The following is a 15,501-nucleotide window of genomic DNA, read 5'->3' on the forward strand; positions in this document are numbered from 1 at the left end:
GATGACAAAGACGGCAGCGAACGCTACAGCGGCTTACGAGAGCCGAGGTGGCGACAGTGGCGGCCAGGGCAGCGGCATGCAATGGCCAGGGGTGGCACGTGCGGTGGGCCGTGGACGTCGATGGGCGGCGGCCGGAGGCGGCGGCGGCATCGGCGACCGGAGGCGGCGTCGTGCAGCGGTCCGGTGCGATGGCCGACGGCGGCCGAGGGCGGCGACGTGCGGCATCCTAAGGCTTTAGGGTTTAGGGTTTAGGCGACAGCAGCGGCGGCCGAGGTCGACGGCGTGCGTCGACCGAGGACGACGGCGCGCGTCACCAAGGGCGGCGGCCGGGTGTAGGAAATTTTAACCTAGACTTAGAAAAACAAAAAAATAACTAGATAACTTGAGGGCTACGCCATCACTGTGCTTGCAGCTGTGGTCCTTATGGGCCTTGGCGCTCGGTCTGCAGCTGAATCCATAACACTCTTGGCCAACCCCAAGGAGCCAAAACCTTTTATTTTTTATTTTTTTTCTACATTTTTTTACTTTATCAATGGTTCGCTTATTACCTCATAGTCATGAAAAATTCATTAAAAATAGGAAACTTACATAATATATGAACAAATGCATGAAATGGAATTTATTTATCCTAGATCATAAAATATGTGTATTAATTATTATATAGACATCATTTATTCTTCAAAAATGTGATATTGAAAGCATGAATTTTGATACATCAATCATTAACGCATGTAATTAAGGTATAAATTTTTTTATAACATTTAAAGAATAAAGATCTTATTTTTCTCAAGTTTATGGTATTTAACCATAATTTTAAGATATAAATTTCATAAGTAAAATTTATAAGTTAAAACTTTTGATTTCTTTCAGTATTTTTAGAGGTTTATTCTATATTTAGAAAGACATTCTGATTTTTCTTAATTTTATGGTACTGCTCTTCTTAAGGAACTTTTCGTGTATAGTAGTTTTTTTGTACACCTTGCAATCAAAGATGTGTGTTCGTCCTGAGGAAGCATCCTCCTTGTGAACAACCTCAGTTTTGTAATCGCCGCCATGATGTTATCCATCTATTGCTTTAGTGCCCATGTAAGAAGAAGGATATCTCCAACTACTGACTTTGTCAATTGGCTCAAGTAGTTTGATGTGTACTCCCCAAGAGGAAAGAAAACTCTTTCAGCAGCTCCCATTTTTTTGTGAGACTTCTTAATTTGATTTCCTCTTAATCTAAAGAAGGCAGCCCTTTCATTAATCATGTCCCACATTATAATAGCTTCCTCTACCATTTTCTGAATGCTTCTCCATTTCATAAGGTGATCAAGCTGAATTAAAGTCCGCTTCGATATGTGAATTGTGCACACATCTTTATAATATAGACATCATTTTCTTGATAACTAAATGTCCTGAAGAACCATTTTACATCGGGTAGTGTCTTGCCTAGAGAACCAATGTGACACTATGACAAGTTGTTGCCGTTAGGTCCCACCTCTAGCTTAGAGTCACTATCATAAATGTTTTCAGTCATTGTGGCATCACTCTATATCTCCATTGTGTGTGCAACAAGAGGCACAACAATTGCAACATCAACAACAATTTTCACTATATGTGCGATCCACTAAGCATGTCCTCTAGGGAGGAACACCCTATTTGTATCTCATAATCTTCTTCCAACTATGGCCATCATCATTTTGTTTCTTGATGTATTGTTGGTATTCAATATGCATACCTGAATGTGAAATCATTTCAGACATTTTATCTGCCTTATGAAAATACATTATGGACAAGCAGACCATTACAGTTTGACTCCAAGCCAAATTCCTCTAGCATGAAGATAAGGAACACAACCTATGAATCCAAACTTAGTGTTCTACAAAATTTTCAAAACGCATTGATTTTGTGCACAGGTATGTTCAATAGCCCACAACCATTCTCCCTCATCCACACATTTGTTGTGAATGATATCCGTGGGACATTGGTTTTCATTGACTTGATCTTGACCTTCATATTGTCATACAACTTCATCCATTTCTTGATGACCAGAGAGCTAGAAAGGTCCACCTCAGTTTTTGTGGTATAGCATCAAGTTTTCTTCCATGCATCAAATTCAACTCATTCCATTGCAAGATGCTGTCATAGGGGCAGCCTTAGGGGCAGCCTTAGGGGCAGCCAGTCCCAATACAGGTATCGAATTACGATATCGGGACAGATGCTGTATCGGATATCAGAAAAGAAATTTTGGGTATCTGTCTTTTCCAATATCTGGATATCGGATATCGATATCAGATATCGGTTGCTACAATAACGATATACGAAATCGATATCCATCTTGATGTCGTTAACCGCCACCGTCTTAAGGGGAGGATGACAATATCTGATATCAGAGTTGGATATCAGATTTCAATATCCAACTTTGAATATTGTATAAAAATATAATTAATCATCATAGTACGATGGTTGGAGAAGATTTACGTGGGCCAGAAGGCAAGAAGAGAGCTTTCTAATTTATTATATTGCTCGTTTAATATATACAGCCCATACTTTTTTTATCCATATGGGATCACAGGATTCGGAGTTTAACATTAAACTCCGAATTCTTCTGTCCCATATGGAAGCAATTAGAAATTTTGAACTCTATTTACTGAACGAGTAAACTATATGTTAAATATGTGTAATTAATAAAATGTCTAACGCATTTACAGACTAATAATGTAGTAATTATTTATTAAAATATTATTACATAATTTATTGATTTCCTACCTCGTTTAATATATAGAGCTCAGAATTTCTGTTTTCTTCCGTATGGGACAATAGGATTGGGAGTTAATGTTAAACTCCTATTCCTGTTATCCCATATGGAAAAAAATCAAAAGTTAAAGCTCTATATATTAAACAAGGTAGAATACATGTTAAAAACATCTAGCGTTGTTAACATAGAGTATCTAAGATGATGATAAATATTGATTTTGATGTTGATACTGGATATCAATATCCAGATACCGGTTTCGATATCCGGTATCCAATATCCATCTCGTCCCTACCCATTCGCTCCATCTCTGATATCCGTCTTCACCTATTGGACAGATATCGTCTGATATCCGATATTCGATACCAGACATCGTCCCATTTTTTTCTGGATATCGGATATCGGATAGACAATCACTACCCCTATGCATGGGAATGTGAATATCATATTCATTGGGACCCAACTTCTTGACAGCTTTGAAGGGACCCATGCTCTGATTTTAGAGTTTTTTGTGTGTGCCAGGAAGTTGGGCAGGATGGCAATGTATCATTACTAGATCAAATTTGCCGAACTCCATGGGACATCAATGAGTGTCGGTGAGGGCCTTGTACATTTGATTGGACAAGGCGATATTGCTAGTGATTTTGGTATCGAGAGCTAGAAAGTGAGCTTCCAAGGACTCCATCATAAAGGAAGATCTTCTTGGCATGTCAATGGGTTGCAAATCAATGGGCTTGTGTGGCTGGTGACCATAAACTATCATGAACGGATTTTTTCCGGTGGAGTGATTGCTAGTGCTATTAAAACTTGGTGCCTAGTAGTGCCATAGTATCTTCTACAAGTAATTTATAAACTTGGGTTCCTAATCAGAGACAATTGTCTTGGGAACTCCATGAAGTTTGAAGATTTCTGAAAAAAAACAACTTAGCAATATGTGAAGCATTTGAGGTCTTGTGGCAGGCGATAAAATGAACCATTTTTTAGAACCGACCTACAACAGCATTGAAGAAATCTGACTTGTCGGTACTAGGAGAAAGTCCCAAAACAAAATCCATGCTAACATCATCCCAAGGGTAGGCAAGAATAGGCAAGGGTTGATAGAGGTCATGGTTCCTAACGGGTTTGCCCACTACACATGTATTACACTACGCAAGTGTTGGGCATCATTTAGCTTCTCACTATGAAATGCAATTGGATGTCTACCTTGGCTGAGGACTTCTGCCAATCTGGTAGCTGAGGCGTCACATGCAACCTCAAATAGTAGCTCAAAATATGGAAATAGAAAAATAGGAATACTATCCATTATAACTCATCCCATTCATATAGTCCATCTTTGGTTGTGAAGGTAGTCTTTCACTTGTCTCACAGACGTATACAAACTTGATGATAGCCATTCCATAAGTAATCTTGGAGAATACTCGGGTCCCTGTCATCAAATCAATCATGTCATTTAATCGAGGGATGGGGAATCGATACTTCACGATAATTTTGTTGGTAGCAAGACAGTCAATGCACATTCGCCAAGTACCATCCCTCTTAGGGACAAATAACATGGGCATAGCACACATATTGAGACTTTCTCGTATGAAACCCCTCTCTTGCACCTACGGTAGTAACTCTTGGTGCTTGATAACACCCTAAATTGTGTGCTTAATTCAAGTAATTATTTCAATTTTATGCACTAAAAGAGTTTGAAATAGGGTTATTTTCATATATTTTGATGTTAATTAATATTCCAATTGAATTCTGATTTTTCCCTAATTTGCTGTTAATTTATGAATTTTATGGAGTTTATTTAAGCTTAGAATAATTCTATTTAAATGGAAATGGCAGGCTTAAAAATTAATTTTAATGTTAATTAATGTGGGGACAAATTATTGAATTTTCTAGATTTTTCTAGAATTTTATTGGATTTTTAGGAATTTATTTGAGGAAGAAATGAATATTGAAATAGAAAAGGATATATTTAGAAGGAAAATAGGAGTTTTAAAGCAATTTCTAAAGTCGGAGGGGTTTATCTCAAATTTTCATTGCAAAACAGCTCTCGGTTGCCCATTGCAGGCATAAAGATCCTATTAAAATAGTTTCAGGGCTTTTATCAAATTAATCGGGATTTTTTAAGTATGTTTTTAGGAAATATGGATGAGATAGAAAGTAGAGGGCATATGCATAAATATGTTTTGTGCGGCGTCAGTTGTCTGCGTGAATATTTTAAGGGACTTATGTGAAAAATTCCAAGAAGTTGATTTTCCAAGGCCATGTGGCCAAATCTCGGCCGTCGGATGAGAATCCGACGGCCTAAATGTGAAGATTAATTTATCTCTCCTGGGCGGTAAGTGCACCGCCTGTGCTGTGCATACAAAGCGCACGCACGGGAGGTGTGTGGCTAATTCTCATTGGGTGGCGCCAATATCAACCCACAGTAAGTGAGTTTAACATGTATTGCGTTCATTTTTTATTTCTTTCTATTTCAGCCAGGGGGTACATGGCGCGCCGAGGATGCACCCGCCAATGGAACTTGAAATCTTACCAGCCAATCAGCAGTCAACACGTGATTCCATGTAAGGAAAATTTAAAGTAATAAATAAAAATTGATCCATCTACTCAGATTGATCAATCTTCATTTATTAATAACTTTTGATCCTGAAGTCAGATTGAGGTCAAATTTTTATGGATTTGCTCATCTCGACCTCCTCTTTATATATGTACAGATCGATCATTCAATGTAGACTAAATCAATGGATTAAAAATTAATTACTTATTGGGGGTAAAATGGTAATGTTTACCATTTAACCTAAGTATAAAGGCACAATTTTGAGTTGAGGAGGTCATTGGGGAAGGGGCTCTTTCACAACTGTAAGACAAAGAGGAGCTACATCTTGGATCGACCCTATTTGTACTTTTTACTTCATTGTATTTGAATTTTATGTAATTTGGATTAAGCGTTAGTGAAATTTTTTATTATTTTTCTTGATCTTGGTCTGAATTTCTAAAACGCTGGGCTTGAGCGGAATATACAAGTCCTTACTAGGATTAAGAAGAGTCAGCATTGAATTGACCTAACTATTCTAATTGCAAATTAAGAACAGAAAAATTAGAAAAATTTTAATTTCTAGGAAGATTAGATTGTGTCTATGAGATAGTAGTTAGCGAAATTTGGATACCCAATCTTCCCAAAACAACAAACCATATTTATTTGGCTGGCCGCATAAAGGATCTTCCTCAAAGTCCAGTTTGATAAACTTGGTGGAAGTTCTAATCTATGAAGATTTTTGTCTTGATTTCCTAGAGTATCCTTGATTCTGTAAATAGATTTTATGTGGTAAAAATAAAAATGGGCAGGTTTTATCTCTGAAATATTCATATTTTATCATTTATACTCCAATATAATTTATTACAGAATATTCCATTTTCCTTCTGAACCATTTTCTTTTTTCAAATCCATTTCTCAAATCTCTCTTCGGGATCTCTACATTCCTGATTTTCCTTATAATATCTTTATCAAATTAATTATATTTTTTCAGTTTATTTTATTATATCAAATCATCTCATCACACAAACCCTAGTTTTATGTAATCAAAGTTCTCCCAATAAGGTAAAAGTATAGCTTTGTTTATTTTGTCTCTACTTCACTTTTATTCCCCTATCTCCCCCTTTTCTCACCAAATAACGGATCATCAAATCAATACCTGAATCCTTGTGTTTTTTTCCATACTTTCCTATCCTTATGATATAGTGATAATGTGTAACATATAAATAATTTTATGGAATGATGTTAAAACAATGGCCATATGAAATTCCTAACTTGAGTTTATCAGCTACACTTGTGCTCTGGCTTAGACAGCTATGCACGGGCCTGTTAGGATTCTTAGGGGCACGATGACCTTAAGCAGGATGATCCCTGGCCTTCTGCATGTCCAAATCAGGTTGGATGTCACCCTTGGGCATATTTTTTGATTGCATGCCTCCTCTCAGGATTCATGATGCCATCCTTAGACACAAAAGAATTTATCGCAGATTGAAATTTATTTTATTATTATATTTTTTAAGTTCTAGATAACATAAGAAATTTTGGGATTCCCCCCAAATTTTCTGAAGTGTTATAAAAATACTTGAATTAATATTGAGAGTTCAAGATTGAAGCTTAAGGTAGAAAAATGCATAAATTATGCCAGGAGAAGAGTCACGAGATGTAATTATTTATATGAATAAAATATCAGCCTTTAATTTATGTTATGGAAAAGAAGAGTTTCAGCTTGTAATTAATATTTGCATTTTAACACGATATTGTTGCAACCTTAGACCTAGACAAATAAGAGTCGCAAACATTTTTTTCTCATAGTTATAGTCTAGACCATTATCCCTCCCCAGATAAGATCATTGTGAGTCCCAACCCAAAGAATGTATATTTATACTTTTATGCAATTTTTTTGAAAATTCCACTCTCGAATCCAGCAGTCCTCTTACTTTCACTCTAGAATCTATCTCGCACAAAATTTTCATGTAAATCACATATCATACATAACTAATGGTATTCTAATTTCTAGTTTGAATCATTTCTGTCACAGGAAAAATGGTTTAGATTGAAAAAATTCAAATCTCAGTTCATGGTTTGTGACTTAACCTCAATTTTAAAACTTGACTTTAAACATCCAAATTATTTCATGAAATGTCACAATTCACTTATTTTCTTGTTTACATCATCATCATGGTTTTAATTATAATTCTTTGATGTTTTGATACCACTTGGTCAGAACTTCTCACATGTATTCTGAGTAACAATATTTGGTTAAATGATGACAGAATCATGTCTAGTTCTTCCCCATATATTGGATATTACATATAGGTAGGTTTTCCTGTCTTAAGATGTTATCTTTTATTGTACAAATTGTGCACCCAAAAGACCAAAGGATAATTTGCTAGACCTCATTTCATTTCCACAAATTTTAGGGCATTTACAGTTCCTACTATAAATAATCATGGACCTGATAAAAATATATCACATGTTCATTTATATTTTTCTATTTATGCAATAAATAATTGCATTCACACTTTGTGTAATTCAAGTTTGCATTGTGTTTATGGATGATTTTGTGACCTTTAGTGGTGGTGATCAAAAACTTGAAATAAAATTGATGACCCGTCTCGTCTCAATTACCAACCAAATAAATATTTTTCAGTAGTTTGATATTTTTTCAGTTTCCTTTCATGTATGTTTAATGAAAGGTATTTGATATTTCCGTAACAGCTTCGTGATTGATATAGCTCATCTTCTGATGGATAAACTATTTTGTGCTCAAATTGCAGTTTTAAAATTAAAACTCTCTTTTCCTGGAAATTTATCCAATTTTTTTAAGTTTAAAGTTTTAGAGTCCAAGTAATCAACTGTTTCTTCATCAAAATTGAAATCCAATAATGTTTAGAATAATTATTCAACTTATTTAGTATTTTTTTCTTAATAACTATATAATTCATCGAAACCAATTTCTTTAATGACGGCCCATCAATTCAGCTTATTACAATAAAGTAATAAGCATTCTATTTAAGACTTAAAACAATATATTAAAAACTTCAAGATACATTTCAAGTAATCTATGTGAATCATAGAGAATTTGGCTAAAAAATGAAACTTAGACAATCGATCATGATTTCGTTCAAAACACATCCTATTATCTATCACGTATTTTAAAAATGAAGATAATAATATTTCCAAGATATTTTAAGTGCATCCAAGTTCATAATCGTTGGTACATTAAACTTATCCTTCTGAAAGCCAAGGAAAAAGTTAAATTAGGTGACAAACATCATAATTTATTCTAAATATTATTGGACTTAAATTTTGATGAAGAAATATCTGATTACTTGGGAAATAAACTTTAAACTCATGAAATTCGGATAACTTTCCAAGACAATCCAGCCCGATTCCTAGTACTACACACAAGTAATACTAAAAAAGTTCTAAAAGAAGAAAAGAGGAGGTAAATGAGAGAAATTTCACAGTGAAAATGATATGCGCCCATCTTCATCATCTCATGAGTAATACTCATTAGTCAATGAATAATCTTCCCACCAAAACATTCTATTTCCAAAAATACAATCAGTTTTTGGAAATAGAATGTCACTTTTAATAAATGTCACTTGTAAGAAATAGAATATCACTTCCCTTCGTAAAAATATACAAGATTTACATGTTTATTACACAAATCAAATTACGCTAAATACAGAAAGTAAGAGAACAGGGGACATACACGTAAGTAATACTTAAAAAGCTCTAAAAAAGGAAATGAGGAGGTAAATGAGAGAGATTTCATGGTGAAAATGATATGCTCCCATCTTCATCATCTCATGAGTAATACTCATTAGTCAATGAATAATCTTCCCACCAAAAAAATTTATTTCCAAAAATACAATCAGTTTTCAAGTAATAAATAACACTTCCCTTGGTAAAAACTATACAAGATTTACATGTTTATTACACAAATCAAATTATGCTAAATACAGAAAGTAAGAGAACAGGGGACATACCTAGTCAGTCTCTTTTTTTCTCTCATTTTCTCTATTCAAGTCACATTCTGAATACTCCAAACTTGGTTTCCACTCTGGAGTGAGCTGGACAAGCTGCAGATAAGCACAAACCCAAAACCCTTCTTGTGTCAGCAGGGTCAATTATGCCATCATCCCAGAGCCTGGCTGTGGAGTAATAGGGGCTCCCTTCTCTCTCATAGGCATCCACTACTTTTTTCCTGAATTCTTGTTCTTCCTCATTTGTCCACTGCAGAAAAAAAATTCAAAAAAAAAATTTACTTTAAGGAATAATAAAATGCCCCTAATCTTGAGTCAAACTAAGACCTCAATCCCTTGCTTTTTCTTGTTGGCTTTCTCTATCTGCGCAAGAACACCAGCAGCCTAGAGAGAGAAAGAGGCATGGTTTAATCAGAATGAGATTTATGAGTTGTCTGCCCACTGAAATCACATGGAGTTCAATAAACTGGAAATTTCCCACATGAGAAAGGAAAATTTCATGAAAGACCCTACTTATATAAGTTACTTCCATCCTACCATTAATCATCCTGACAACCCAGGAGTCGGGCAGTATAATAATGAGAAAACCAAACTCAATCAACAAGAGGTTTCCCACCTAGGAGACGAAAATTAAATGAAAAATTCTACTACCAACATATTATTTTTCTTCAAAAAAAATTAATTCATATATTTATAAGCCAGAAAATTCTCGATGAACAGAAATGTGAGAGAGAAATGAGAAGTGACCTGGTTGCCTCCCATTACGGATATTCTGGCTGTGGGCCAAAGAAAGAGGAAATTAGGACTATAAGCTCGGCCACACATGCCGTAATTACCAGCTCCGAAGCTTCCTCCCACTATTACCGTTATCTTTGGGACCTACAATGTAAAGAAAATTCTTTCTTAAAAAAAAACAAGGAAAATAAAATTCAAATTAAACATTTCTAGGGTCTGATTAGTCTTCAGAACACGTGGCAGCTCGTGAAGTCCAAACATGAGACATCAATCCTGGAATTATTATTACGCCGAGGGGAACAAAGGAGCCTGAAAATTCAACTCATATGCAGGGTTTTGAGAAAGAAGTTCGTCCAAACGGGTTTTGGGAAAGAAAATTCAATTCATACATAGGATATTAGCAGTTATTTTCTAAACACTATTGGCTAGACAGGCCGCGGTCATTATTCTTCCCAGATAAAATGTTACGAGATCAAGACGTTTGAAACTTTGGGTCTTGGAATTTTGTGCAGAAGAAAACGGATTATTTAACTGCTAAAATCAAAAAAACATCCAGGATGCATCCAGTATGGGTGGAGATTTCTCAATGTACTAGGATCCTACAGTTCACAAAATTTCGCACTGTTCTCTTTATAATTCACAAAGTAGATCCGCGATCCTGCAGTTTCTCTCTCAAGTAAGAAATCCTATGCGTGGTAGAGCATAATGTTAGATGCAAAGGGTTTTCAAATAATTTGCCTTTAGTTTACTATCTCTAAAAAAGGGTCAGGAAATTAGGCGTTGAGAGAGTTTGGTTTTATCTCCATTGCCCGACTTTAGGTTTTTTTTTTAAGAAATAAAAAAGGTCATCCAAAATCGGTGACCCCCCTGGTCTTCTCGCTGGTTACCCTTCCACTCATAATCCGAATGGAGTTCAACATGGATTTCAACACGGAGAAAGTATTCAAGTCCAAAAGCAGCTTTGAAAAGAATATCATGATAACCTTCGCGCAGGACACTGCCATAACCATCTTCGCTCCAGCTTTTGCAATCCCATTAGCTTCAGATTTTGCCCCAACCTATCAGAAAGAATGATTGATGAATCATAAATATCGTGCAACACCAAGCACAACTTTATTTTTGTTACGTACTTGAAATGTTAGATAAGTCAGAATAAGGAATCTAAAAGATTACCATAAATCCCGTAATATTTTGAAGAAATATCAAAGGAATGTTCCGTTGGGCACACAATTCTATGAAGTGGCATCCTTTCAGAGCGGATTCACAGAATAATATCCCATTGTTCCCAATGATGCCGACAGGCTGGCCATAGATCCGAGCAAAACCTGTGACAAGTGTCTATAACGGAAAGATCAGAAATTAACCTGAAGGGAAAAGGTAATGACGTCAGAAATGTGATAATAGTTACCGTTCCGTAGAGCTTTTTGAATTCATTGAACTCACTCCCGTCAACTATCCGAGCAATAACAGATCTAATGTCAAACGCCTGCTTTTGATCAGCAGAGGCTATAGCTCTCAGTTCGTTAATATCATAAAGTGTCTCAGTTGTGTTGGCAGAAATTTTAGAGGCACTCTGTGTGGAAACATTGTCACCGGCCATATGAAGGTTCTTGACTATGTTCCTACCGATAGTAAGGGCATGGAGTTCATCTGCAATCAGAGAGGGTTTCAGCCAACTTCATGCAATGTTGTTATTAACTGTAAAAAACTTCATGCACACCTAATAAATAGAAACATCAAAAAGGTAAAGAAATGTGGTAGGAATCATGATGTAGCTTTCTATCGAGGAAGGGATTGGATTGATAGAGGGGATAGAGGAAAGATCAATAGGAGACGAGGGAGGGATTGATCAGATTTTACACTCAAAAGCATAATGCATTTTTGTGAGAGAAGAAAAAAGTTATTTATCCTCCTATCAGAATCTCTCTCCCAATGGGCAAGGAGGAAGAGACATGGCCCCATAGAGAAAAGACAAAAGTATTCTAGTACATACCATGGGCAAAATAGTCTGAAACGCCTGAAATTTTACAGTGTAATGATGCACCTCCAAGATCCTCTGCAGATACTTCTTCCCCAGTTGCCGCCTATCCAAATAGACATGCCACATGAAGCCCAGTACGGATGTAGAGAGGAAACAGGTCGTCAAGGCAACAACATCACGTGACGGTACAGCTATAAATCAGAATTGTACCTCAAAATGCGTAAAAAGTCCACAAGTTCATTGCATGGTTTCGAAGTTTTCCAAAGAGTTATGAGCCCTAGTGGACTCAATTCGTCTGGATTCATGAAAAACAGTAAGCAGACCTACCGCAAACTGTCAACTTTTTGGATGATCAGAGGAGAGAGAGGAGGCAAGGGCGATGGGAGGAGTCCACCTCCCTGAGAACAAGGGAATAAATCCTAGAAAAAAAGTAGAATCGCTCATATTTTACTTCGTTCTAGCTGCCGTAAGTAGAGAGAGAGAGGGAGAGAGAGGGAGAGAGAGACGTGTGTTTTTACATAAAACCCCAAAATAATGTAGGGAGTAACATTTTAACCCTACAGCTTACATACTTATCACAAACATGAGGCCACATAGGACCAAAAGGGAAACATTAAATGTTTGTACTAACCTTCACAAGAGGCGGTCCAGCAAGAAATATAGTGCCATTACCCTTGACAATGACACTTTCGTCAGCCATTGCAGGTATATAGGCACCACCAGCAGTGCAGGAGCCCATGACAAGCGCAATCTGGGGAATGCCCTGAGCTGACATTTGTGCTTGATTGTAGAATATTCTGCCAAAATTATCTCTATCGGGGAACACGTCAGCCTGTCTTGGAAGATTAGCACCTCCACTATCGACAAGATATATACAGGGTAAGTTGCACTGAGAAGCAATTTCTTGAGCCCTCAAATGTTTCTTCACAGTGATAGGATAGTACGTTCCTCCCTTTGCAGTTGGGTCATTGGCCACAAACATACACAGCCGCCCATGAACAGGCCCAATTCCAGTAATAATGCCCCCAGACGCAAGGTATTCATCATAAAGTTCATGGCCTGCAAGCTTCAGCGGAAAGGCATTAATTAGACACTGAGGCTCAAAAAGTAGCCACAGGTTTACGAGAATTCTCAGATCGTGGAACTGTCAAATGATAAAATATGTTGATTAATGGAATGTCAAAATAGGGAAGAAAATTCCTAGAAAATTTTATTACTCGGCAAAAACCCATTTGCTCCGATTATCCCCAAAGCAATTCTACAGATAAAAGTGACTAATAAATTAGCTTGAAGTTATCCACCCCAAAGATAGAGAAAATCAAATTACCATCCATAAGTTTTTCTTCTCCTGCAGAATGCATAAAAAAATAACCCGACCATCAGGATATGAAAACAGAAAGCCATGGGATTTGAGGTTTAACAGCGGAGCTCCTTAACATCTACTCCATAGAATCCGGACTCAATGGCTCCTAGGTCTCGAATTCCTTAGAAAGGTGAGCCTTCCCATCATTTTCCTCAGCTATTATCTCTTTAGATCAGAGGAAAAATCATTTCTCAGCGGGAACTACCAAACTATCAATTAAGTAACTTAAAATAATAATGATGAGACGAGGCCGCAAATGTAGTCCGCAAGAGAAATCAAAAGGCAAATAAAAGCTAAAATTCAACCTGAGACAGCTCTAGGAACGAAGATCCCGGGTCAAGAAGCCGGTCAATGCGCTCCCGGGGCAGCAACTTATTCCGGCCTCGATTACGCCGAACGGCCTCGACGCCTCCGCCTCCAAGAGCCTAAAACCAACACAAAAATAGCAAAAAAAAAACAATGCCGCGCAGATAAACCGAAAGAAATAGCACGGAAATTCTCCAAACCTTATCAACGAGAGATCGCAACTCAGAGAGAAGATCACGCGCGGAACTTGAATTTGAGACGAACACCTCGGAGCTCCGATCAATGCCGCTAGGAAGAACATCAGCTGACGACGAGAAATTCGCCATCGCCGATCCTCGCCGGAGAATCGAGACGATCGCCGGCGATCTCCTCCGTAACAGAAACATCTTCCCCTTTTCCAACTTTCCCTCCTCCAACGTCCCATTTTATAGCTCCAATTTAACCGGATAAATAATATATAAATATATTTAAAATGTTTTTATTTAATGGGAAGAGTTCCTTATCCGTTTGCTGAATTGGCACGTTCTCATCTGGAGTACGCTGTCTGGATCGGATCGAGCATTCGATCGATCGAATCCGAAATCGAACATTCGGGTCGGAAAATGTATCCGGACTCGATCAGACCCATTGGGTCGGGTATCATTAAACGACCTGACCCGATATTCGGATCCAATAACCGTCCGGTTCGGATAGGATCTGTTGAATTGGTTCGAATTAGTAAAAAAATAAATATGTATAATAAATGAGAGAGAGAGCCAGAGAGAGAGAACAACAGAGAGATAGAGAGAGAGAGAACAAGAGAGAGCCAGGGAGCGAGAACAAGAGAGAGAGAGAGAGAACGAGAGACAGAGAGACAGAGAGCCAGAGAGAGAGAACAAGAGAGAGAGAGAGAACGAGAGACAGAGAGCCAGAGAGAGAGAACGGAGAGAGAGAGAGAGAACGAGAGACAGAGAGCCAGAGAGAGAGAACGGAGAGAGAGAGAGAGAACGAGAGACAGAGAGCCAGAGAGAGAGAACAAGAGAGAGAGATAGAACAAGAGAGAGAACGGGATAGACAGAGCCAGAGAGAGAACAAGAGATAGAGCTATAGAGAGAACAATAGAGAGAGAGAGAGCGAGAGCTAAAGGAGAGAACAATAGAAGAGAGAGAGAAAACGAGAGAGAGAGCTAGAGAGAGAAAATTAGAGAGAGAGAGAGAACGAGAGACAGAGAGCCAGAGAGAGAGAACAAGAGAGAGAGAGAGATAGAACAAGAGAGAGAACGGGATAGACAGAGCCAGAGAGAGAACAAGAGATAGAGCTATAGAGAGAACAATAGAGAGAGAGAGAACGAGCGAGAGCTAGCGAGAGAACAATAGAAAGAGAGAGAGAAAACGAGAGAGAGAGCTAGAGAGAGAAAATTAGAGAGAGAGAGAGAGAGAACGAGAGACAGAGAGCCAGAGAGAGAGAACAAGAGAGAGAGAGAGATAGAACAAGAGAGAGAACGGGATAGACAGAGCCAGAGAGAGAACAAGAGATAGAGCTATAGAGAGAACAATAGAGAGAGAGAACGAGCAAGAGCTAGCGAGAGAACAATAGAAAGAGAGAGAGAAAACGAGAGAGAGAGCTAGAGAGAGAAAAATAGAGAGAGAGAGAACGAGAGAGAGAGAGCCACAGAGAGAGAACAATAGAGAGAGAGAACGAGAGAGAGAACAATAGAGAGAGAGAACGAGAGGGCGAGAGAGTCAGAGTTGGAGAGAAAGAGACAGAGAGAGAGAGAGAGAACAAGAGAGAGAGAGAGAGAATGAGAGAGAGAGCCAGAGAGAGAGAGAACGAGAGAGAAAAAGAGAGAGAACGAGAGAAAGAGCTAGAGAGTGA

The 15,501-nt window shown here is 37.7% G+C and overlaps 1 protein-coding gene across 1 annotated transcript; it reads right to left on the reverse strand.

Annotated features, from left to right (window-relative positions):
- Positions 1-9,111: 9,111 nt before the first annotated feature.
- Positions 9,112-14,049, reverse strand: MCCB (3-methylcrotonyl-CoA carboxylase). Its single transcript, XM_078576423.1, has 10 exons — positions 13,848-14,049; positions 13,647-13,766; positions 12,610-13,044; positions 11,991-12,081; positions 11,406-11,647; positions 11,171-11,335; positions 10,981-11,055; positions 10,010-10,141; positions 9,590-9,646; positions 9,112-9,512 (listed from the first exon to the last, which is right to left on the reverse strand). Exons 1-10 carry the CDS (start codon positions 14,031-14,033, stop codon positions 9,306-9,308), a joined length of 1,710 nt encoding a protein of 569 aa, XP_078432549.1. The 5' UTR covers positions 14,034-14,049; the 3' UTR covers positions 9,112-9,305.
- Positions 14,050-15,501: the final 1,452 nt, after the last annotated feature.

This window comes from Wolffia australiana, chromosome 6, assembly GCF_029677425.1.
Source record: "Wolffia australiana isolate 7733 chromosome 6, ASM2967742v1".
NCBI classification, from domain to species: Eukaryota; Viridiplantae; Streptophyta; class Magnoliopsida; order Alismatales; family Araceae; genus Wolffia; species Wolffia australiana.